Raw genomic sequence first — 24,343 nt, 5'->3', positions numbered from 1 at the left:
TTTTGAGAATCATGATTATATTACAATGAATTTATATGTACATTCATCACAAAAATTTGACCGCTTGTTACATAAATTGATTGTCATATATATATATATATAAATGAAAATTGTCCCCAAATAGGTGTGGTAATGATACCTGTCTAGGTACTATAGTAAATAATTTCGAGTTAGGACCTTTTATTGGAGTCAATATTGAACATGCCCTCGTCCGATATGTCATATTTTGCAATGAAATAAAAGATTAAGCAATTTATATATCCTGATTTAAAAAGGAGAAAAGAATTTGCATTAATTTGTATTTGGGCTTTAAGTGTAAGCTTGGGATTTGTCTTGCCCCCTTGAATTGGGCTTTAGATTCTCAGCCTGAAGAACAAAAGTTGGAGAATTGGGCCATTTCCGATCATTGGGTCGGCTGTAGAAGAAGTTGGGGCAGGCCTTTCTAATTTAAATTTATTAATTTCTATAAAACCCTAAAAACCTTTCACGAAAGTTTTTTTTTTTAAAAAAGGGAATAACTAGCTCTGTAACCCAACTGAAACTCAACGCAGCCTCTTTATCCTACTCGTTTCCACCCATTTGCTCTGGTAAAGCCGTAACTCCAGCAAAGATTCTTCGATCTCGAGAGCCTGCCCGTAGGCTCAACGCCATCTTCCTCAGCAGACTCAGGCACTTTCCTTTGCAACGATTCCTTCCACAATTTGGTTTTCATTTCTTTCTGTTTCATTTTTGAGAAATGGATTTTCATTCTTTTTTTTTTTTTTGGTTTTAACAGTTTCCATCAGTTTCACGAGATGGCGACAGAGGGAGGCAAGAGTTATGCAAGGAGAGACAAGCTACTGGAAATCGAGTCAAAGGTTAGAGTTTGGTGGGAAGAAAACGATGTGTTTAAGGCAGAACCTGGTGAAAAACCACCTCAACCAGGTGAAAAATTCTTTGGGAACTTTCCTTTTCCGTATATGAATGGTTTTTTACATCTGGGTCATGCCTTTTCACTTTCGAAGCTAGAATTTGCTGCTGCTTACCATAGATTAAGAGGTGCCAATGTGTTATTACCTTTTGCTTTTCACTGTACTGGTATGCCAATCAAGGCTTCTGCTGATAAACTTGCTAGAGAAATCCAAAAATTTGGTGATCCACCCATTTTTCCTCATGAGGTAGTAGATGAGGAACCAAATCCGGAAGAAGAATCTGACGGAAATGAAGGTGCCAATGTGGTCCCCGATAAGTTTAAAGGAAAAAAGTCTAAGGTGGCATCTAAATCTAGTGGGCAGATGTTTCAGTGGGAAATTATGAGGAGTTTTGGACTTTCAGATAGTGAGATATCAAAGTTTCAGAACCCATATGAATGGTTGAAATTCTTTCCACCATTGGCTGTTCAAGACCTTAAAGCATTTGGATTAGGTTGTGATTGGAGAAGGTCCTTTGTGACTACGGATATGAATCCATTTTTTGATTCTTTTGTTAAGTGGCAGATGAGGAAGTTGAGATCGATGGGTAAGATTGTTAAAGATGTAAGGTATACTATATATTCTCCCTTGGATGGTCAGCCATGTGCTGATCATGATAGGGCGAGTGGTGAAGGGGTTCAGCCGCAAGAGTATACTATTATTAAAATGGAAGTGGTGCCACCATTTCCAGCTAAAATGCGTGTCTTGGAAGGGAAAAAAGTGTTTTTGGGTGCTGCAACATTGAGGCCTGAGACAATGTATGGGCAAACAAATTGTTGGGTATTGCCTGATGGGAAATATGGAGCGTTTGAAATCAATGATACTGAGGTATTTATTCTGACAGAGAGAGCAGCACTCAACCTTGCATATCAGAAGCTCTCTCGTGTCCCTGAGAAACCTACATGCTTGGTTGAGCTGACTGGTTATGATCTGATTGGTCTTCCTGTAAAGTCTCCTCTCTCATTTAATGAGATCATATATGCTCTTCCAATGTTGACCATTCTAACAGACAAAGGCACTGGAATTGTGACCAGTGTTCCTAGTGATGCTCCTGATGATTATATGGCCTTACATGATTTGAAAGCAAAACCTGCTTTTCGGGCAAAGTTTTGTGTGAAGGATGAGTGGGTATTGCCATTTGAGATCGTACCCATCATTGACATTCTGGAATTTGGAGACAGAGCAGCTGAAAAGGTTTGTGTGGACCTGAAAATTAAAAGTCAGAATGAGAAAGACAAGCTTGCTGAGGCAAAGAGGTTGGTGTACTTGAGAGGGTTTACAGAGGGAACAATGATTGTTGGAGAATATGCAGGAACAAGAGTCCAGGAAGCTAAGCCACTGATAAGAACCAAACTGGTTGAAACAGGCCAGGCAATAATTTATAGTGAGCCTGAGAAGAAGGTCATGTCAAGGTCTGGTGATGAATGCGTTGTGGCTCTTACAGATCAATGGTACATCACATATGGGGAACCAGAATGGAAGAAATTGGCTGAGGAGTGCTTATCCAACATGAATCTGTACTCTGATGAGACACGACATGGCTTTGAACATACTTTAGGTTGGCTTAATCAGTGGGCTTGCTCACGATCCTTTGGGCTTGGGACTCGCATTCCATGGGATGAGGAATTCCTTGTTGAGTCATTATCTGACTCAACCATTTACATGGCTTATTATACAGTTGCTCATCTTTTACAAAATGGGGACATGTATGGAAAAAGCTCTGATCTGGTTAAACCTGCCCAGATGACTGATGAGGTCTGGGAATTTCTCTTCTGTGGTGGTCATTTTCCCAAATCTTCTGATATTCCGTTCTCTATTCTTAATAAGATGAAGCAGGAGTTTGAATACTGGTATCCATTTGATCTTAGAGTCTCTGGTAAAGACCTTATCCAGAATCATTTGACATTTTGCATCTACAACCACATCGCAATCATGTCCAAGGATCACTGGCCTCGTGGATTCAGGTGCAACGGACATATTATGCTCAATTCGGAGAAGATGTCCAAGTCTACTGGAAATTTCAGGACATTGCACCAGGCAATTGAGGAATTCTCTGCTGATGCTACACGATTCTCTCTGGCTGATGCAGGGGATGGTGTAGATGATGCAAACTTTGTGTTTGAGACGGCCAATGCTGCAATCTTACGGCTCACAAAAGAGATTGCATGGATGGAAGAGATTGTGGCTGCAGAATCATCTTTGAGGACCGGTCCCCCATCTACCTATGCTGATCGAGTGTTTGAAAATGAGATAAACATCGCTGTCAAAATGACTGAGCAGAGTTATCGGGATTGCATGTTTCGGGAAGCACTGAAAACTGGGTTTTATGATCTTCAGGCTGCCAGGGATGAGTATAGGTTCTCTTGTGGCAGTGGTGGCATGAACCGTGACCTTTTATGGCGCTTTATGGATGTGCAGACTAGGCTTATCACTCCAATCTGCCCTCACTATGCGGAGTTTGTTTGGAGAGAGCTTTTGAAAAAGGATGGTTTTGTGGTGAAAGCAGGCTGGCCCACAGCTGATTCTCCAGATCTAAAACTCAAGAGTGCCAATAAGTATTTGCAAGATTCCATTGTGTCGATGAGAAAGCTACTCCAGAAGCAGATTTCAGGCTCAAAGAACACTAAGAATAAGAAAGGGGCTCCAGTTACATCACTAACTGAGGACAAGTTAAAAGGCCTAATCATTGTGAATGAGCAATTTGATGGATGGCAAGCAGAGTGCTTACGGATCCTCCAAAGTAAGTTTGACAATAAGACCTGTACATTTTTTGCATCAGATGGGGAGATAATGAATGCATTGCGGCAGAGCACTGTTGGTCAGGCAGCAGACTTTAAACAGGTCCAGAATCGTTGTATGCCATTCGTGAGGTTCAAGAAGGGTGAGGCTATTAAAATTGGTGCCCAAGCCCTGGATTTGAAGCTGCCCTTTGGAGAGATTGAGGTCCTTCAGGAGAACTTAGACTTGATCAAGAGACAACTCGCTCTTGAAGAGGTAGAAGTATTGTCGGCCTCTGACCCTGATGCTTATGTGCAAGCTGGTTCCTTTGCGTCCCTGCTAAAACAGAATCCTCCGTCCCCTGGAAATCCAACTGCCATCTTTATGTCAAGGTGAAGTAAATTTGTCGTTTTAGCATGCTATGTTACATCTTGAGGAAATTTTCATTTGTTGGAGTATTTGGTGTTAGTCGTTCTAAATTTGTGTTTTGTAAACTTAGCTGTGTTTCTCTGCAGCCATGTGTCTAATTAGATGTTGAACAGGGAATGCGCACTTTTACTTAAATGAAAATGGACTTAAATGAAAATGGAGTTTATTGCTGTATGCAGGTAAACAAATATGTTCCAGAAATATTGCATCAAGATGCTGTTGTGAGAGGGGATTTTTCAGTCAGAATTTTGTCATTGAAGCAGAAACGTATTCCAGCTACCTGGATCAGATATTTTGAATTTGCCCTAGGTTGTAATTCCAGTTCTATATATCTGCTTTACTGAACTATGTGTTTTTCCTATTTTGTTCTGCTTTTAAAATTAAAGAATTTTGTCTTGTTTTTCCTTTTTTAGCTGTGATCTTGTTTCTTTCAGTTTTGTTTGTTCATTCCTTTTTTTTTTTTAAATTCCAATACTATTCATCTGGTTGCTACTGTTGATCATTCCCTTTTGTAAGAAAGGATAGTGATAGTGTTTCAAAAGCAAGTAAAAGAACAGGTTTGCATTCAGTTTATTGAATGATGAGTGCTCCTCCTCTCCTCTGATTATTGTCCTTATCAAGTCTTAATATATATACTTTTTGTGGGTGGTTCAACTTCTAAGAGGATCTCCATCCTCCCCAATTAATCATATTACTTGTAATTTTAGTGAATAGCCCAGCATATGAATGATATAACCCATGCTCTACATTTGTGAAATGAAGGTCCAAAACTGCGGGAGGGGTGCCTAACTTGTAGCGTTTCTTATTTTTGCCAAGTGTTAAGGTTGGGCGTGGGGTAGCCTACAACACCATTTACTGTGGAAAAGCGTTCATGCAAAATTTCAGGAATTTACATGAGAATTTGAAATTACCGTGCTTAAAATTCCAAAAAAGGAAATTTCAAGTTTTTTGGGAGTTCAAAAAGCACCCAATGTTCAATTTTTCTTCTCAAGTATATATGAATATTGCACTTTATATGGTTGTACTAAATAAAAGTTTTTAATGGAACAAGAAATAACCCTTTATGATTTCATATAAAGTATGCTCTTGCTTTGCAATTGTTACGTGTACTTTTCCTTGTAATTGCAAAAATATCCCTCAACTAAAATGAAATTAGACATTAACCGTACAAGGACGTATTTGGTATGTAATAAAGAAAACCCGCCAATTCCAAAAAAATCGACCGTTAAAACCTCCCGCTTCCCGTTTCAGTTCTCCCTCCCCTCCTTTTTCGCCTTAGCCATCGGATCCTTTCGTTTACCATTTTTCACTTCAAATATGTCGCCGTAGACAATTCCAATGCTCTACAATTTTCCTGGAACCCAATCAGCATTTTCTCATGCTTTTCCATTTTGTCTCACAGAAAAAATGCTCTGTTTTTCTCACCTTTTACTGAAAAACAGGGACTTCTCTTCGATCACCCTGGTAAGTTTCAGGTTCTAACTTTTAAATTTTTTTTTATTTATTTCTCTTAACATTGACTAATTAATCTGGGTTTTCTTTTAAAAAAATTTAAATGTTTATTGCAGTGACAATGGATAGGAGGAAGTTAATATTCGAGAGACAACAGAGCACGGAGGGCCCTGGGACTCCAGGGACACCGGCGATGCCGTCGCCGCTTCACCGCCACACGCAGTCAGGATCGGGCTATGGGAGCATGGGGAATGTGAGGAAAGCGCAAACGAAAGCGGCAGCGCAGAGGCTGGCGGCCGTTATGGCACACCAGCAAAACGATGAGGATGATGATGAAGAGGACCAGCTTGATTATAATAACATTAGTGGCACGGGAGGCATTGGACTCGTCGGTGGAAGAGCAATGCGTGCTCGCTCTCCTAGGATAGATGTAATAGTTTAATGAAATATTGGACTTGAAAAAAAACTTTTTATGCCTTTTTTAGCTTTACCCCATTGTCTGTTTTGGCATAGATACCATTCTTTAATGGAAATTTTCAACATTATTACTGCTATGCCAGAGCTTGAAATTGGAATTAGATATGTTCTAACTTGGGTTTAACTTGAAAAATCCAGAACAAAAACATGGCTCAAAGGCGAGTGCCACAGATAAGGACACAACAACAACCAGCTGATGAGGACAATGATGAAGATGATATTTTAGTAAGTGGCACGGCAAGCATAGGGCTTGCTGGTGGAAGGGGAATGCAGTCACGCTCTCCTATGGTAATTTATCTAATTATCTCATATGAATTTGGTTTAGCTAGACCTATGTTTGTGAGAGTTCAATTAGGCAAAGTCCAAGGACACTTTTCTTTAAAAGATTTTGACAACTTTTTAATATTATCATCATTTAGCGTCATGTATTTTAAAAACTTTTATGCTGCTCTAAGCTCTAAGTTTTATTCATGGTTGCATATGCTAGAGTTTGACATTGCAAGTGAATATGTTCTTACCTGGACTTACATCGTAAAATCCAGCACAAAAACATGCCACAAAGGCGAGCAATACCACCAGTGATGACACAGCAAGGAGCTGATGAGGAAAATGATGAGGATGGGCTTTTAGTCAGTGGCACAGCAAGCATAGGTCTCGCTGGTGGAAGGGCATTGCACTCACGCTCTCCTGCAGTAATTTTCCAATTATCAAATATGAATTTGGTTTTTAGCTAGACCTGCATGTGTTTGTCAAGTGAGATGCGCAGACTTATTGAAGAAGTAGTTCAACACATTCCAATAGACAAGTTAAAGAACACTTTTTTCTTTTGACCACTATTGACACTATTATCATGCACCATGATGTATGTCAAACATTGTTAAGCTGCTCTAAGTTTGTTCATGGTTGCTTGCTAGCCTGGTTTGATATTGCAAATAAATATGTTCTTACCTGGAATTATCTTGTAAAATCCAGAAGATAAACATACCTCAAAGGCGAGCACCACAGGTAATGATTCAACAGCCAGCTGATGAGGACAATGATGAGGATGACGTTTTAGTGAGTGGCACGGCAAGCATAGGGCTCGCTGGTGGAAGGGCAATGCAGTCACGCTCTCCTGCGGTAATTATATGATTATCTAATATGATTTTGGTTTTAGGTAGACGTGTTTATGTCAAGTGAGCATTGAAGAAAGAGAATGCGAGTAGACAAATTAAATTGTTAGTTTGAGCTACAGCATTTGTGATAGATTTTAATTCTCTGGACATAAAACAGATCTTGCCTAAAGTTGCTTGAGTAGTTGTTAAGTTTCAAACTTAAGCTTTAAAGTTTATCTTTGTTCATTTTAGCTTTTGAAGCTATGAAAGGGCTGTGTTTTTATAAGCTTGGCTTGGACTGTCTCTGTCAACAAGGTATGGAGCGGAATGTGAGACTGCGTAGAAGCTCAGTCTAATAATCTGAGTGACCTGTTCATCCGTGCTTAACCACTTGAAATTAGTCTGGCTAAAAAAGAAAGCACTTGAAATCAGTAATTGACTGATTCAGTCTTTAATGACTCCAGAGTTTTGCCTTCATGTGATTGTTAAAAGGAGGTGTATTATTCAGTTGACTAGTTAATTATTTAGTGAACATATGAGTCCTATGTGCAAAATTAGTGATCTGTATGGCTCTTATGTTTTTAGCTTCTCAGTACAAATTTGGTGATTGGTACATATAGTTGCTCATAATTTAGATTGCAGCTTGAATTGTGTTTAGAGAAGAAAGTGCACGATTTGACAAGTAGCATTTGAATACGATAATTTGTAGATGTCTGGTTCTACATTTGTAACCTTGTAACTTACATATCACATGCAAAAGCTTGATGCTACCAACAAATATGTCTCATTGCACTTACACTGTATAATACTGCAGACCAAAAGCATAGCTCAGAAGTGTCTGCCACAAGTTACTACACGACAACCATCTGACAAGGACAATGACGAGGATGACCTATTAGTTAGTGGGAGAGCAAGCATAGGGCTTGCTCGTGGTAGGGCAATGCAGTCACGCCCTTCTATGGTAATTACCTATTACCTATTAGTATGAAGTTTTTTTAGCTTAGTTTTTTGTTTGTCATGCTAATGTGGGGGAAGAAGCATGAGCTTGAGCAGACAAGTTATGACGTTAGTTTGAGGAAAAGATTTTGCAGTTTCCATTATTGGAGCTTTATGGTACAGAGAAATGCATTCTGATATGGACTCGCATTCTAAAACACAGGCCAAAACCATGGCTCAAAGGCCAGTGCAACATGTAGCACAACAACCAGGTGATGAGGACAATGATGAGGATGACCTGGCAAATAATAGTCCTTCAGTGAGTGGCACACCAAGCATTGGGCTTGCTAGTGGAAGAGCAAGACTGCCATCTTCTCCCTTGGTAACTTGTCTGTTAATTGAGTATGATCAGTTGTCTAAATTTTTGTTGTTTAATGCTTATATTATTAATGAATGTAATTCTTACTTGTAACTTCAACTTTTCTATTAGTCAGTTCATACCAATCAGGATCAACCACCATCTACCCGTTCCACACCAGGAACTCGAACCTCTCTATCTGTCGACTCTATGGAGCAGCCATCATCAGCCCATTTAAGTGGCCAACCATCACACTCTGTCAACTCTGTTGAGCAATCCATGTCACCTTATTCCACTCCAGCTGGACGACCATCTCTGCAGAGTTCTATAGAGCAGCCTTTGTCCACTCAAGCTTCAACTGCTGGCCAATCACCTCCATTAACCAGTTATATAGAACAACCTTTATCTGCTCGTTCCACAGCATCAGGTTGCCAACATTTAGGAGTCAAGACAGTTCCGGTGGTACCTTCTATTGTGACTATGTCCCTGAAGCCAACCTCATCTGTTAGTACAACAGAGGCTTCAACTGATAGTCAGAGAGATAAAAGGTATTTTATAGCTCTAAGCTGGTGTAATTTCATTTTGAAGTTTGAAGAATGAAGTTTCATCTGTCATAATCCCCACCAACTTTTTTCTTCCCTTTTTTTTTAGGAGAGAAAAGGGGGAAGGGGGGGGGGGGGGGGGGGGGGGGGGGGGGGGGGGGGGATGGAACTCGAGGTTTTCAACATTAGTATTTAATATTCTGTGATATTGTCTTAGTTTTAGGCATATTATGTGAAATTTCCTTTTTAACTTGATTTTTGAAGTTTATTATGTATTACAAAAAGAATGAAGTAATCAGCCATCACAGCAAATTCTCTGATTCACATGATGTCAATTTAGAAGTGGCTGAGTGTCAGAATTTTAAATAGCATGTTCTTACAGAACATACTTACAAGATGATTTTTGAGAAAAAAAGAGTTGCAAGATGATATGTATGAGTAATTGAAGTCTTTATGTTTTATTGGCTTTATTCAAAGAGGCTTCGCTGCTGCTCTTCCAGTATTTGAGAATAATGCCTTTTCCTGGTAGTAATTAAGCCCATAGCATCATGTATGTTTCTTAATTAGTGTTAAGGTCTCAAGACCCTGGGATCATTTAAAATGATCACTGCACTGGTTTAGGTTCTTTGGTTTATCGAGAGTGCCCTGAATTTTGCATTTTAAGCAGATTGTTAGCAGATTTTGGGAATATGAGCAGCTTAAAAGAAAGGGGACGTCAGCAGTCCACTTCTGCTCTACAAGATGAGGTACAATCACTTTCCAAGTTAAAAACGTGTTGCCTTCTAGCATCCATTAATCACAGTATTTTTTTTCCTTCAGGAAATATTTGAAAGCTGGTGTATAATCATATCTTCTTTTCCAAATTTTTTTCAATTTATTCAAGTCTGTACACTTCAAATTTCAGTATATGAGATCAAATAATTATGGATATTATCAGAATGGTTATCTTTTTATCTTCCAGTAATGTGGTGTGAATTTCATTGCAGCTTGATATGCTACAGGATGAAAATGAAAGTTTACTTGAAAAGGTGATTCCACTAACTTTTTAACTTCTTATCATGTAACTTGTTTTGTTGTTGAGTCTAATAAATTTGGATAATAAGCTTTATTTGAAAAATGTATAGTACTCATAAACATCAATTTGGCTCTCCATCATCTTCAAGCACTGAGTCAATATCCTAAAATTGCTGCAACAGTTATCTTCAAATGTTGACATAATCTAACTGATTACTGGCATTTGGATATTGCTGTTGCAGCAGCATTTGCTCCCCCAAACTCTGATGTCATTAGGTTAGCCAAAAAAGCACTTTGGCCTGCGGAAAATGTTAATAATATTGTCATATAGTATTGTTTTTGGTGCTCCATCATGATATTTGCCTCCCCAGCTTCAACTTTCAGAGGAAAGGTGTGAGGAAGCGGAAGCGAGAGCTCGGCAGCTTGAGAAACAGGTGAACTTTTTACAGTTTAAAGACAAGTGATAGGTAAATGAACTTTATACCGCTCCAGGTAGCAAACATTTGTATATGTTTAATTGAGTCATAACATGTTCTTGTTTAGATTGCTAATCTTGGAGAGGGTGTAACTCTAGAAGCACGTCTTTTAAGCAGGCAAGCTTCATGGCTTACAAGTATTTAATGTTATATTGTAATTTACTTTGTGATTTTCTTACGCGCCATCTATCTTCCTCTTCAGAAAGCAGGCAGCCCTGCAGGAACGGGAGGTTTGTACTTCTAAATAGTGCCACTTCCTTAGCTCAAACTACTCTGCATGTGTCTATCAGTTTTATTATGCATGGAGAATTACATAATACTAGATAATTATAAGCCTTAACAGACATTCCTCTGTCTTTAAGTATGTGTATACTAAGTTTATATATGTTTTTTCCTGATTCCTTTTGTGCATCTCTCTTTGTGAATCGATACTTATTCCATGCCTAGAGAGGCTTATTAATATACACATCAAGCAGGCATGTGCATGATTGTTTGAGCATAAATCTAAAAACGAGAATCTATATGCAAAATGAAATACCATCTCTGTAGAGGCTAAGCACAGAAGTTGGTGTGTGCTTTAGATCAGTAGGAAGGGTTGCCAGAGGTCATGCTCAATGCAGCGAGGACTTAGCGGAGTGTGCTTTAATAATTCTTAGCACCTTTGATAGTTTCATTTGTTTTGTTGATCTAGCTAGTTATTCTTTATTACTTATAACTGACGTCTTTCTACAAAAATCAATGTGCTAATGTAATTCTTTATTTTTACATGTTAGTCAGGACATGGTTTATGAACTGCAGATGAGTAGCATGTGACATGGTCCTTCTTGCAGGCCGCTTTAAGAGTTGCAGCACAAACTCAGGGCGGTAAACCTGAAGAGATTTCTGCTCTTCGGACAGAGGCTGAGGTATCTTGAAATTTTATCTTGTATGTTCTGGCTTTTCTTTAAATTTTTACCATTCTTAGAAGGGGAAAATGTCCTTGCTTAACTAATTTCCTCTTCTTAAATTGTGAGTTAGACTGCCAGAGATGAAGCAATGTCTGCCTTAGAGAAGCTCCAGGAAGCGGAGTGTGAAATCAAATCTTTGCAAACAGTAACTCAAAGGATGATGCTAACCGAGGAAGAGATGGTTGGCTTCATTCTAATCTTGTAGACATCATTTTTTCATTTTACTCCTTTATGTCATAGTTACAAAATCTGCAGTTTTCATCTTAGGAAGAGGTTGTTTTAAAGAGGTGCTGGCTTGCTCGTTATTGGAGTTTATGTGTGCAACATGGTAAAGTGATGATCTTTTAGTATATGAAATTCCTGATTTTGTTGTTTTTGAGTTGACACTGCTGTATTAGATAAATAGCTGCTTATATAATAATCACCTTAAAACAGTGTTTCAATAAAATGGTCAAGTGATCCTGGGAGTCGCTAAAGTTGCAATTGCAGTCAGTTTCTTTAATGTGCAAATCCATAATTCTGCCTTGTACATTTTTCACAGAGCTGTATAAATTTCTCGAGGATATTGCCTTTTTGCAGGTATTCAGGCAGAGATAGCTGGGGCAAAACATGAATATTGGTCATCATTTGCCCCTCTTCCTCTTGAAATTGTATTAGCTGCTGGACAAAGAGCCAAGGAAGGGGACTTTTCATGTAAGATTTCATTTAAATGCATGCTTTACTTCATCGCCTGCCACAAATAATTCCTTCTGGCCTATGATAGGATTGGAAAATGAATATTTAATGATCTTTTCCATTCATTTATATTCTTCTTAGAGTCTCAGATTCAGTTTTACTCTCTCTCAGCGGAGTGAAAATTAAAAGACTCAGTTTTGCTTTTTTTTCTTATCTCCATACTGAACAGCCAACAATGATTTAGAAGAAAGAGAAAAGGTCCTGCAAGACTTTAGTGAACTATCTGGAGAGAGGAATGTTGAAAGCATGCTTTTAGTCGAGAAAGGTCTGAGGGAACTGGCTTTATTAAAGGTTTCTGTCATATCCTTGTGTTTGCGGTTGTGAATATCATCTTTCTTCTCACTTATGATCATTATCAAAGAGTTATGATGTAATAGCACATGCTATCTTCCTTCTTATGGGCTTTCTTTTGTTTCCTACTTCCTTATATGATAATAACACATGAAATGGTCATCTTGTTTGCATATTAAAGAATATTTCCCCTGTATTTAGTGGTTCTCTTTTATAATTATTTTTTTCTGAAGGTAGAGGATGCAGTTGCATTTGCTATGGCTCAACATCGACTCCAGAATTCACTAAAAACTGGTACTTTCTTTCTTTATTTTTGAACAACATGACATCCATTAATAATGGGAGAATCTACCATTCTGTTGGCATGAAATAACAATTTCAGAAATTGACATTTCGTTGTTAATGCAAAGTTGTGCACAAGTAGCATGCTTTATAATCCAGAACATATGCTTGACATTTTTTTCCCTTTTACTGTTATCATGGTTGCAGATGAGGTGAAACTACCAACTGAGGGTCAATTTGAGGCATTTGGTAAGTTAATCCAAATTTTAATAATTGTTGATGTAAACCTTTTTTCGTCTTAAACTCACTACAGGTATTGCAACTTAAGTGAGTGAAAGAGTTTGTTATGCATCTATGCTTGTATTTTATTTACTCCAATTGATGTTAATTGGGTTTTCGATGTAATAATTATTCCTAAACCAACCCCCAAAAAAGCTAAAATAAGCAAATTTATTTTCAGAATTGAGCCAAGAAGAGTCTGAAGATGTGCGTTTTAAGCAGGTATGATATTACCTTTATAGTAACTGCTTTTTACTACAAAGAAAGGTTATTAAGGGGTTAAGGCTCCAAGCTGACCTTTGTTTTCTCTTGGCTCTTATTTGCTTCAAGTTTATCTTCATTGCAGCATTTTAAAACTAATTAGTTGCAGCTAGTCATCTCTAGGAGTATGGTCTTGGATAAAGGACTTAACACATTTGTGATTTAAGGAAAGTGATAACATTGTAAGAAAACACTATCTTTTTTGTATTTAAAAATGTAGAATAACTTTGTTGTTAATGAATCTTGTACATAGAGTAAGACGGAGAATTAGAAGGCTGTAAAATTTCAATGGCATGGCAATGGGGACTTGAAATTCTACCCGTATTCTGGTTGTTGAGATTTTTGTTTTAACTTGACTTTTGCATGTTAGACTACTAGTGACAGAGCATTTGGCCATTGATTTATGCAATGAGAAGTTTGTTCTGCAACTGGCACTTCTTTTCTCATGTGCACTTCCAGGCTTGAGAAGGATTGGCATTGATAACAGATTGGGGAGTGTGAATCTCTTGCTCTCTATATGTTGAATTGTTTCAGTCTTCACTGTTAAAAGAAAGAAAAGATATCTTATTTAGGTTGTATATATTTAGATACCTACATACAATGTTCTGAAGAGAGAAAACAAATCGGGTAGATTTTTAACTTGTAGGTAATTTATTAACTGGACAACTTTCATGAAATGATTGGTGTGGTGAAAACTAATTTGAATGTGATGTTCTTTATGGCAAGCAGCAAGAATATCCATTGAATTATTTCTTATTGGTTATGCTTGTGCAGGCTTGGCTTACATATTTCTGGAGGAGGGCAATGAACCATGGAGTGGAACCTGACATTGCAGATGAACGTTTGCAGTTCTGGATCAACCACAGTTCACGTTCCTCCACTTCTCATGACGCAGTTGACGGTACTCATTCTAGCCCCCCCTGTGGACTATCATCTGACCTTAGATCCCCACCCCACCCCCCTGGAGGATCAGTTATCTTAGAGTCTCACCTCAGCTAGTAAAGAATAATTAGCGATTTACTTCTTCCGCTTGTTAACCAACTATAAACATTTCGACTTAAATTATTTAATTTAGAGAAAGTTCTTGCTCCTTGCTGATGATATGTCACTACATCTTGCAAGCTGTTTGCATGAAAACTAGACGAAAAATATAAGAAATATACACCTTAATGGCTAACTTTAGATGAAATGCAATTGACAGTGGTCAATGATGCTATACAAAGCTACATCAGAACGATTGATATCTACCACTTAAATGCTATAAACATTGACTCTCTAAACCAATTAACCTGTAGTAGGTATCGTAAAGTTTGAAGTCATGTCTGATAAAAATCTTCTCATTTCTTCCTCCTGTTTGCAGTTGAGCGTGGCCTCATGGAGCTGAGGAAGTTAGGCCTCGAGTCACAGTTGTGGAAAAAATCTCGAGAAGCGCTCGAGTTAGGCTCCACCACCAAGTTGCACATCGAGTCAGATTTCTGATGGATGGGAAGTTCCCATAAATTGCTGGAATTACTTCTTCATTATTCATTGTAGGGATCACATGGCAGATAAACCTTGCTTGGAGAGGCATTGTCTAGGGCAATATGTTGACCAAACATCATTGTTTAACTCACTGAAGCATTACTGCTGCAAAAATTTTGTAACATTTGCTCTGATCTCTTGCCTTCAAAAAAACAAAATGTAAGACTCAAAAGAAGATTCTCTTTCTGGCTACAAATTTCAGTGAGAGATAATTACAATAATGGAGAAATCTGTGGTAGAAATAACGTTAAATATTAATAAAAATTATATTTGTATAACCAATTCTAAAAATAATTTTGAAATAAAAAAAAAATTATTGCAATAAATTTAATTTATTTTTAAACAGAACCATTATTAAGATTTTTTTTATTTTTAAAAACTCAAAATAATAACAAAAATCTATGATACGTTGAGTGAATATTCTTATTTTTTAAAAAATCGTATTTGAAAAAAAATAAAAAACCACTGAAAATTATACAATTTATTTTTTAATATGAATAGTCATTTAAAAAATTTAAAAAAAATCAAAAAATTTAAAAAAGCTTTTAGGCTCAATAAAATCAAAATTAAAAAAAAAAGAAAAGGAAAATGGGAGAGCTAATATCATAGGTTGGGTTAAATGTGATCCAATTTCAAGTCCATAAAGAGCCCAATATCAGTAAAAGAATTTTTATTTTCAGTTGGACAATTACCATTATACCCTCAACGGGTAGGTGGAGATAAAGAACTTGGATTCTTTCCTCACCGGCTCCCACCTTCTCTATAAATTCCCTAATCGACGCTCGCTTCAGACAGTCTTTCCTTTCTTTTATACTGTGAAGGGGTGCTCTGAGGTTAGAAATTTTTTGACTTTTTATAATCTCCATTCGATTTTTAGGGTTTCAAAGCTCTGATCTGTTTCATTTCCGTATTTCTTGAGCTTGCTTTTGTTCTTCTTGTGTGTTTGTTGAAGATCTGACTCTTGATTTCTCTTTTACCTAAAGATTTAACGTTGCTTTGTTACGCTTTCTTGTTGGAGTTTTTTGATTTTTTTCTGTTTAAGATGAGCTTGATTTCGATGGCTGTGAATCCTATTCTTTGGATAATGATTGAAAAAACAAAGTTTTTAAAACGGAATTTTGTTTTAAAAAAAAATTATAGTGAAGAAGATTCTGTGCTGAAAGTAGTATTCTTTTTTTGAAGAATTATAAATTTCCTTTGCAAAAAGTTTTCTTTTTTCCCTTCAAAGTTCTAATCTTAGTTGAGAGAAGTTTTGTTTTTTTTTCTTTGCTGTTATATGATTCAAAAATTGATGTTTGCAATTGCATGTCACTAACTTTATTTATAATTTATGTTTTCTGAAGGTTGAGACCAAAAAAAGCATGAAAATGATCACTTTTAGTAGGGAGAAATTGTGGTTTTTGGTGTAGTTTTAGCTTTGGTAATTTTGTTTTGATAGCTCCTCGAAGTTCTCCTGTGGTTGGTTCAGTTCGGGGCTCTGTTAATTTGGTTGTTAGATGTATTATATCCGTTTGGTGAACTTTAATGAGTTTATATTTGATGTACTATCAGTTTACAATTCATAACTTATCAAAACTAGCGTCTATTAAAAAGGGTTTAAAATTTTTTATGATGTTCTTAAGCAGAAACTCAACTTTTGAGTTTATATATGCTATCAGAATTATATTTTTTGGAGCCTTTTCTTCCAATGTGTTAATGTTGCCATCTTAGATATCTCTCATTTTGTTAGAATTTTTTACTGGCATATCGATCATTGTTTAGTATAGATCATGTAGAAAAGTGGTGAAAGATATGTTTCATTTTGGTAAAACTATTTACTGGCATATCTAATATTGTGTAGTATAGATCACATAGAAAAATGGTGAAGGCCGTTGCCGTGCTTAGTAGCAGTGAAGGTGTCAGTGGAACTGTTTTCTTCACTCAAGAGGGAGATGGTAAGTCACAACCCTGATAAGACTCTTGGATACTGTATTTATGTGTTTCTTGTCGAAGTTATTTAATCTTTCCTGCCCCTTTTAGGTTCAACTACTGTGACTGGGAACATTTCTGGTCTTAATCCTGGGCTCCATGGCTTCCATGTCCATGCCCTTGGGGACACAACAAATGGTTGCATGTCAACAGGTAAAAGTCTGAAAGTTGGATTTTTTTTTCTTTCTGTATGGAGTTTGAAAGAAAAAAGAATATGAAAGGATGACGGGAAGTTGATTTTGTTGATTTCTTTTGTATTCTGATGTAGCTGTTTTGGGCATTTTAACCTTTGATTAATCTGTTTGCAGGACCCCATTTTAATCCTGCTGGCAAAGAGCATGGTGCCCCAGAAGATGAGAATCGCCATGCGGGTGATCTTGGAAATGTTAATGTTGGTGATGATGGTATGAATATTTGCTTTCTGTCAATGACCATAAGCTTTTTAAAGCAGTACTAACAGCTTCAAAATATTTTATTGGTTTTCTTTTCTTTCACAAACTATTTAGTTGTATGTTCTTAGTGTTTGCATTTCTTGTATTGTTAACATCTTCTTTGTTGTGCATGTGTGGTCCAGGCTGTGTGAGTTTCACTATTATTGACAAACAGGTTTTTTTGTTAAACTCCTTTCTCCTTTCTGTTTAAATTTGATTGGTTTCCCTTATTCTTGTAGTCTTACCTGTGATCAACTTAAGTTCATTTCTGAAAGTTGTTGTACCATATAGATTCCTCTCACTGGGCCACACTCAATTATTGGAAGGGCTGTTGTTGTCCATGCAGATCCTGATGACCTTGGCAAGGGTAATAGTTAGATATTTTGAGTCTGTTTAATTTGTTTATTTCTTCTATACGTATTCTTGCCTATGCCAGGAACACCACTTGGTAAGTGGTTGACTTCCTGAATTGCTCCCTCTTCCCGCAATCCCTTTCCCTTCTTACTGGAAGTAAGGGAAAATCAAATTTGAAATACTAATGTGCCCTCACTGCACATCCTTTTGCCTGTAGAGATTAGCCTAGCAGGGCATGTTGTCGAGTTAATTGGATACATAACTAAGTAATGTATTTGGATATTAGGGGCATTATCAAGTTTATTTTATGTTATCATTTATTTGTTATTTTACTTGCAAATTTATTTATCCAGCTGTATAGGCATTTTATGTCATTGCTATTGTATTTGCAGGGGGCCATGAGCTTAGCAAAACCACCGGAAATGCTGGTGGCAGGTTAGCTTGCGGTAAGTTAACTGTCTTTATTGCATTTTTTTTTGAAAGTATCTTGATTGCATTTGACGAAACATTTTTATTTTGTCAATGCCCATCATTTTAGTGATATTATGCAAGTTGAAGTGTGATTATTTCCATGGTTTGCAGAGAGCTCTATTAGTTATGTTGCTCAATAATTTTCTGAAGTATCTTTCCTGCCCGTGATTGCTTGATCTATATTTGTTAATAATAGTTATTTCTTTGTACAGGTATAATTGGTCTGCAAGGCTGAAGCTTTTATCGTGGTGGCCAGAATAATACATGCGGTTGGTGATGCGATGGCCTCGAGAGTAACTTTTATATGAAGTTGAGACTTTGTGAATAAAAAGAAAAAGACTCCTTCTTGTGTACTTTTGTTGTGTCTGTTTTATGACTTGAAAGAGCCCGTCCCCTTACTGCCGCTTTTAAAGTTTAAAGTGGTTCCTCCGTGTGCTGAATGCTTAATTTTGGTGGTCTCCCCTGCTTGTTCTTTTTCCTTGTGGTAATAGCCTCATGGTTCAGCCATTTGGCACCCAATTTGGTTGATTTTGCCTTCTTAAATTAACTTATAAGAGGAAAGAGCTAAAACAAGGAGCAAAGAGTTCAGTTGTGAGCTATAGCTATAACATGAAGAGATCTTATATAATCTAAACTCCAAAGCATGACTCAGCGGAATGCATGCTGTCTTAGCCCTTTCAGTAAACAGTGATGTTGCTACTTGATTGGAAGTTTTTCTTTGATAAGTAATTGTGAATTTAGGTCTGGTTTGGCAATGGCCACACGTTCAAGGCATCATATTATCGGGCGATGGTTTCAACTTTGAATTCGATTAAATCTCTGGCCGAAACGTGTGACTTACGCTGTTTTATTGCTATACTATGGTGCCTGTAGATATGACCCGTCACCCTTTATTCATCCTATTTTCAACGGTAAGTTGTTTAAATAAGCCAGGCTCGAATTATCATTTTTTAATACTAAAAAAAAAACGCTTTTCTTGTTGGAAGCAGGAAAAGGCGTGGTTAATGCTCATGCGTTAGAAAAATATCTTTACTAGCTGGTGATGTATGTATCTTTAGAAAATATATATATATATATATAAGTAATTTGATTGCATTGTTTATACTCAGAGAATTGTCTCCCACGGACTTGATTTTGTGAACTGTTATGAAATTTTAACATAGTTTAATCATAATTTTAATTCATGATAATAGTTCATAAGTTAAAGCCGCAAACCTAAGAATTAATAAATTTAAATTTTTCATCCACATTTTTTATTATGATCTATTAGGGTAATATTGAAAAATTTTAAATAAATTTCAAGAATTACAAACTTATATTAAAAAATTTTACATTTATAGTAACTCAATCCGAGTTAGATCTTTAACAAATAATTTTAATTTTTTCTTACAAAAATCAATGTGTATTGAATTCTCTCGTCATATATAAATTTTTACAATTAATAATTAATTAACTATCATTAATTAAAATATCATTTATTATTTTTATTTTTTAAAAATAAAGTATGATTATATTCATAAGTTGAATAAAGGTGTGAGTCCCTGTACAAAATCAAGCACCGTAACATGAAAACATTCAAAAACAGAAGGGTTGCGACAGTCAACCCCTTGACGATGCATCAAGAAAGGTTGATAAGACAAAAGCAAGCAAAATGAACTATACAAAACTACAAAGTCAGGCTCATCTCCTCCACATGATCCTCACCAAGAGTCAGCAACGCAAAAGAATTCAAAAGTAGGGATATGTTTCAATATCACAGCAGATCATCACGAACTCTGTAAATTATATTATTATTTATTATGATATATTAGTGTCAAATTAATGTTATATAATATAAAATAATAAATAAAATTTTAAATAAGTTAATTATTAATATAAAAATTTATTTAATTTAAAATAAAAATATAATAATTTATTTGATTCAAAATAAAATTACGAATATTTGATTAAATATAATAAAAAAATAAATTTTTTTTTGAATTATTTAGAGACTTTTTGGGTATTATGTTATTCAGATTTTATTTGAGGTCAATTATTGTTAATGTTGAGTGAACATGAATAATTTTTTTAATTTTATGCACAAAAAAGAAATTGAATCTCTCATAAAGAATAAACCAAGAACCATCTTAAATTAATTTTAAGAATCACAAACTTGTTTTGAAAATTTTATATTTATAATAACTTAATCTAAGCCTGATTTTTGGTCAATAATCTTATTATTTGCTTGAAATCAAACAGCCGTGGAGAGATTTTTCCTTACAAAAATAATCTATACCATATATAGTACTATTAAATTCCTTTCCATCAATGATAGAATACCTTCTATTTATGGAGATTCTTGCCATGTTTATATGTAACACCTCCTTATAAATTGTGCGAATTTTCTTAACCTAATTAAACCCATATCGAAGACAATCACACCAAAAAGCGCGTTCTAAAAAATCAAAATGGAGAGAGCGGCTAGCCTCAGGGCGGTCTTCTTGGTAGCCCTGCTGGTTGTTGGATCATGTGAGTCTCTCAATCATCTCTTTTACATTTTTCAAAATCTTTTAGTTTTTTTCTTAAATTTGTTTTCTATATCTTGTAAACACAAGAAAAGATCGACGGTTGTATTAAGACTGAATTATTCTTCAATGTTGTTTCTAACATTATTTATTATTTTAAAGATAATTTAATTAATAGAAAGTACAAACTACAGTAGAACTTGTATACGTATTTTGAACTAATGAAAACAATGATTTATAGGTTTGCCTCGAGGAATTGAAGCACAGGAGAAGCCAGTTCAATGCCAAAAGCCCTCAGATTGTATTGACCGATGCCATGGGTGCACCGTAAACGCAAATGCACTGCTGGGCTCTGTGTATGCGGCTGGCTCTTCCACTAGAAGAGATCTACACCATCAAGCAAGAGAAGCCAGTTCAATGCCAGAAGCCAGAGGAATGTGTTAGCCGTTGCAATGGTTGCACCGCTAACAAGTGCACAGCTGGCCTCTGTGTTTGCGGCTGCTAAATGTTGGAAGTTAATTTATTTCTAGTTTGGAGAATAAGTTAAACTTAGATTTGGGGGCTTAGCGATTGTGTATGGGAGTTGAGCGTGATACAACAGTCACCTCTCATCATGATCCGTTAATAAATTAATCATCTTCTTTGAGTCACATACAACTATATATTCCATTAATGATCCATCTCCATCTTTGTTATCATTTTTCATAATTACATACGAACGGGGAAACTAGAATGAAAGAGAAAAAAAGGGAGAAAGAGAATGGCCTGAAAGAGTAGTGATTTTATTCCTTAATCTTCATATGCTTGGTTTAAAGTTAGCATAAGCAAGGATGGCGGGTTGTTGTTCAAGTTCGGCCGTTTCTTCTTTGGTCAATGATATCCATGCTTCTATTCCTTCACCATCACTTGTATCCACAAAACAGCCATTCCTATTAATCGTAAAAGCAGTTCCAAACCATATGGGCTTTCCCCATCCAAAGTTTGTTTCATAAAATGGAAATCTGCACCAGCTACTGAGAACTCTTTTCAATTTCTTCAAACATTTTCTCCATAAGGTTATGAAAGCATTCAGCATTACTGGTGAATATCTTTCTTATATAGTCATCATCTATCTCCTTTATAGATTCATGATTTTTGCTACGAATTTCGATGTTCTCAGTCGGTGTGCTTACCATTGAAACGAAACAAACATTACCAATACATCGCGGTGGGAGTGGAGGGTTCATTCTCTTTCTCAGATTCTCAGTATTAGATGCCTCAAGTATTGGTGAAGCTTCAAAATTTTCAGCAGTTGCAGCTATAAGGGCTTCCCAATTAAGTGCAGTAAGAGCCTCAATACGTGTTGGATGGTACGAAGTTGAGTTCATCTCCCATTTCATTTCTTAGAGCAGCAATCTTAGAGCCATCAAACAAGAACCTCTTTGTAATAACTTAAGGTGATCCCGCATTAGTCTTGTTGTCTAGAATCCCCATAACCCTGTAAAAGAGTGACATATCTCGTGGAGGGAAGAGGGGGCTACAATCATAAATCACACCCTCAATTTTGTCAGCACCACAAGCAACTTCAGCCCAGCCTTTTAGAAAGTCGGCAGCAGCTGATGCATCAGCAACAATATGACTAAGACAAACACAACTTGCCATGCCACCACAAGCAAAATGGTTGACTTGAACAGCGAGCAGTACCTGATCAGTACTCGGTTGAGTTTGAGGTAAATGTTGGAGTGGATCACATGGTAATAGCTGCTGCAGAACTTTAATCTCTGGCTCTTCAAGCACAAACGCCATGTCCCGGGCCACCTGAGCTTCAACAAAAGTGGCACCATCATCATTACAGTCGATGGTTAAGTCATCCTTGATCCTACCAGCACAAACGACATGTCCCGGGCCAGCTCATTGCTCTACTGTTTCAAATGGTTCTTTTATTCCTTTAAAAGGGAAAATCCAAAGCATGTCACATATATATAAAACAAAATATGGCCACTACGTTTATTGCTCCACTGTTTCACATGGTTCTTTTATTCCTTTAAAATGGAAAATCCAAAGCATTTCAAGTATGATTATGGTTTTCCTTATGGTTTAATATATCCATCTAGGCTTGTGAAGATTTGCCTGCACTAATTAATTGGGTTAAGTTTGAATCTACATTTTATGCAAAGTTATTACTTTTCTTTTTGGTACATAGAATTATTATCTTACTTAATACATAATATATCGTATATACTTTTATATTTAATTTTGAATCAAAAATTCTTATCCCAACTAAAGATATTTTGCAGATATGCACTACCTTTCTTTATCTCTTTTAGTATCTACCAATATTACTAAAAATTACCAAATTCTTGCAATGTATCAAAAGAAGCAAATTAATAAATAAAAGAAAAAAGGAAACAAATTCCTTGCAGCCCTAGCAAGATTTAAGTTTTAAAGTAAATTAACCCAAAGCATTAATTTTATAATAAGAATTTTAAATTTTAATACTAAATACACTAAAATCAAAACTTTTTTCTTAATTTTTGAAAATCAAATAAAAATAATACGGAGAGAATATGTCATGAAAACTTATACTAAACAACAAGAGGCTTGAGCTTTTCATATATACCGCATAAGAGTTACTATTGGAACTAAATTTAGGACATTAATATTCAATGGAATAGGACATTTTATTCTGAGTCTTACTTTTCTTTCTTTATATTTACTGGTTTAAGATCAAATTTCATATGTTATATTGTCGTGTAGAACTTTTTTTAATATTTCATAAATAATATTTATTAGGTAACAAGAATTTTATTATTATAAAAAAAAAGAGACAAAGAAATTGTTGAAAAAACATTTTTTGAACGTTAATTTATGCCACATTTTACTTTATATTTCTATTTGATACATTGACTGACAGTGTATAAGAACATGAAATGATGTCACCCCATTAAAAAATAAATTTAAAATTTAAAAAGCTTAAAAATAAATATTACTAATTTTGTTAATACAAATTAAAAAAATAAAAATAATTTTTCTTTCATTTCTCTCCTAATTACCTCTGACCCAATCTCCTTTCCTTCTTCTCCCTCTCACCCATCCTACTTAAATTAGCATTCTGCTCCCTCCGTTGTTTGCTTCACCAATCTCGCCGTCAGGCAGGATGCTTTCTCATTGGACGTGTTGGAGGTACCACAAGTATCCGGGTCGAGTTTCGTTTGGGATAAAGATGGTCACGTTGTCAACAATTATCATGTGATCCGTGGTGCTTCTGATCTCAAGGTTACTCTTGCTGACCAGTCAACTTATGATGCAAGAGTTGTTGGATTGGACCAAGAAAAGGATGTTGCTGTATTGCGAGTTTGATGCACCCAAAGACAAACTAAGACCTATACCTGTCGGTGTACCAGCAGATTTGCCTGTTGGCCAGAAAGTGTATGCTATTGGCAACCCTTTTGGACTTGATCATACTCTTGCAACTGGATTTGTCAGTGGGCTTCGCAGAGAGATAAGTTCTGCTGCCACTGGCCGCCCAATTCAAGAGGTAATACGGACAGATGCTGCTATTAATCCTGGTAATAGTGGAGGGCCACTCCTAGACCGTTCAGGAAACCTTACTGTGATAAATACTGCTATATATTCTCCTTCCGGTGCATCTTCTGGTGTGGGATTTTCAGTTCCAGTTGACACTGTAGGTGGCATTGTTGATCAGTTGGTGAAGTTTGGGAAGGTGACAAGACCTGTTTTAGGGATTAAATTTGTTCCAGATCAATCTGTCGAACAGTTGGGAGTAAGTGGTGTGCTTGTCTTAGATGCTCCTGCAACTGGTCCAGTTGGGATTAGGGGAAAACCAAATTTTTTGCAAGCAAGATCACTATAA

The 24,343-nt window shown here is 36.3% G+C and overlaps 4 protein-coding genes and 1 pseudogene across 9 annotated transcripts; 4 read left to right on the top strand and 1 right to left on the bottom strand.

Annotated features, from left to right (window-relative positions):
- The first annotated feature begins 517 nt into the window (after window positions 1–517).
- LOC110415146 (ATP binding/leucine-tRNA ligases/aminoacyl-tRNA ligase) lies at window positions 518–4,509 on the top strand. 2 transcript variants are annotated; one of them, XM_021426689.1, is made up of 3 exons: window positions 518–669; window positions 776–4,060; window positions 4,277–4,509. In XM_021426689.1, the coding sequence occupies exons 2-3, from the start codon at window positions 795–797 to the stop codon at window positions 4,278–4,280; spliced, it is 3,270 nt and encodes a 1,089-aa protein (XP_021282364.1). In that variant the 5' UTR covers window positions 518–669; window positions 776–794; the 3' UTR covers window positions 4,281–4,509. The 2 variants fall into 2 exon arrangements, with proteins under 2 accessions (XP_021282364.1, XP_089639601.1); XM_089783475.1 differs by lacking the exon at window positions 4,277–4,509 and having other exon boundaries at window positions 776–4,064.
- A 962-nt stretch (window positions 4,510–5,471) lies between these two features.
- LOC110415016 (fas-binding factor-like protein) lies at window positions 5,472–14,943 on the top strand. 4 transcript variants are annotated; one of them, XM_021426479.2, is made up of 23 exons: window positions 5,472–5,561; window positions 5,666–5,979; window positions 6,165–6,314; window positions 6,569–6,718; window positions 6,999–7,145; window positions 7,935–8,081; window positions 8,280–8,438; window positions 8,547–8,962; window positions 9,624–9,702; window positions 9,943–9,984; window positions 10,342–10,404; window positions 10,514–10,563; window positions 10,649–10,676; window positions 11,277–11,351; window positions 11,464–11,574; window positions 11,661–11,721; window positions 11,973–12,086; window positions 12,298–12,419; window positions 12,653–12,713; window positions 12,909–12,950; window positions 13,162–13,202; window positions 14,016–14,142; window positions 14,602–14,943. In XM_021426479.2, the coding sequence occupies exons 2-23, from the start codon at window positions 5,671–5,673 to the stop codon at window positions 14,718–14,720; spliced, it is 2,613 nt and encodes an 870-aa protein (XP_021282154.1). In that variant the 5' UTR covers window positions 5,472–5,561; window positions 5,666–5,670; the 3' UTR covers window positions 14,721–14,943. The 4 variants fall into 4 exon arrangements, 2 of the variants coding, with proteins under 2 accessions (XP_021282154.1, XP_089639576.1); XR_002445072.1 differs by lacking the exon at window positions 14,602–14,943 and having other exon boundaries at window positions 12,298–12,393; window positions 14,016–14,072; XR_002445071.1 differs by lacking the exon at window positions 14,602–14,943 and having other exon boundaries at window positions 12,657–12,713; window positions 14,016–14,072.
- Window positions 14,944–15,526: 583 nt separating this feature from the next.
- On the top strand, window positions 15,527–18,462 carry CSD1 (copper/zinc superoxide dismutase 1). Of its 2 annotated transcripts, none has more exons than XM_021427175.2 (8): window positions 15,527–15,595; window positions 16,608–16,696; window positions 16,782–16,883; window positions 17,039–17,134; window positions 17,305–17,336; window positions 17,453–17,528; window positions 17,908–17,961; window positions 18,199–18,462. In XM_021427175.2, the coding sequence occupies exons 2-8, from the start codon at window positions 16,621–16,623 to the stop codon at window positions 18,219–18,221; spliced, it is 459 nt and encodes a 152-aa protein (XP_021282850.1). In that variant the 5' UTR covers window positions 15,527–15,595; window positions 16,608–16,620; the 3' UTR covers window positions 18,222–18,462. The 2 variants fall into 2 exon arrangements, with proteins under 2 accessions (XP_021282850.1, XP_021282851.1); XM_021427176.2 differs by having other exon boundaries at window positions 15,533–15,595; window positions 16,603–16,696.
- Window positions 18,463–21,286: 2,824 nt separating this feature from the next.
- LOC110414901 (limonoid 1-O-acetyltransferse pseudogene) lies at window positions 21,287–22,359 on the bottom strand (annotated as a pseudogene).
- A 104-nt stretch (window positions 22,360–22,463) lies between these two features.
- On the top strand, window positions 22,464–24,343 carry LOC110414900 (protease Do-like 1, chloroplastic). Its single transcript, XM_021426300.1, is given in 3 exon segments — window positions 22,464–22,499; window positions 23,578–23,826; window positions 23,828–24,343. Coding segments are annotated over 3 exon segments (801 nt in total).

This window comes from Theobroma umbraticum, unplaced genomic scaffold (assembly GCF_002168275.2).
Source record: "Theobroma umbraticum cultivar Fairchild unplaced genomic scaffold, ASM216827v3 scaffold_147.0, whole genome shotgun sequence".
Taxonomy (NCBI): domain Eukaryota; kingdom Viridiplantae; phylum Streptophyta; class Magnoliopsida; order Malvales; family Malvaceae; genus Theobroma; species Theobroma umbraticum.
This window is presented reverse-complemented; position numbering and strand designations above follow the sequence as displayed.

Coding starts and splice junctions, on each gene's coding strand:
- LOC110415146 (XM_021426689.1), top strand. CDS start 795: ATGGCGACAGAGGGAGGCAAGAGTTATGCAAGGAGAGACAAGCTACTG.
- LOC110415016 (XM_021426479.2), top strand. CDS start 5,671: ATGGATAGGAGGAAGTTAATATTCGAGAGACAACAGAGCACGGAGGGC. Junction 8,963..9,623: donor GATAGTCAGAGAGATAAAAG/GTATTTTATAGC, acceptor CATTTTAAGCAG/ATTGTTAGCAGATTTTGGGA. Junction 13,203..14,015: donor AAGATGTGCGTTTTAAGCAG/GTATGATATTAC, acceptor ATGCTTGTGCAG/GCTTGGCTTACATATTTCTG.
- CSD1 (XM_021427175.2), top strand. CDS start 16,621: ATGGTGAAGGCCGTTGCCGTGCTTAGTAGCAGTGAAGGTGTCAGTGGA. Junction 16,697..16,781: donor CTTCACTCAAGAGGGAGATG/GTAAGTCACAAC, acceptor TGCCCCTTTTAG/GTTCAACTACTGTGACTGGG. Junction 17,135..17,304: donor TGTTAATGTTGGTGATGATG/GTATGAATATTT, acceptor TGTGTGGTCCAG/GCTGTGTGAGTTTCACTATT.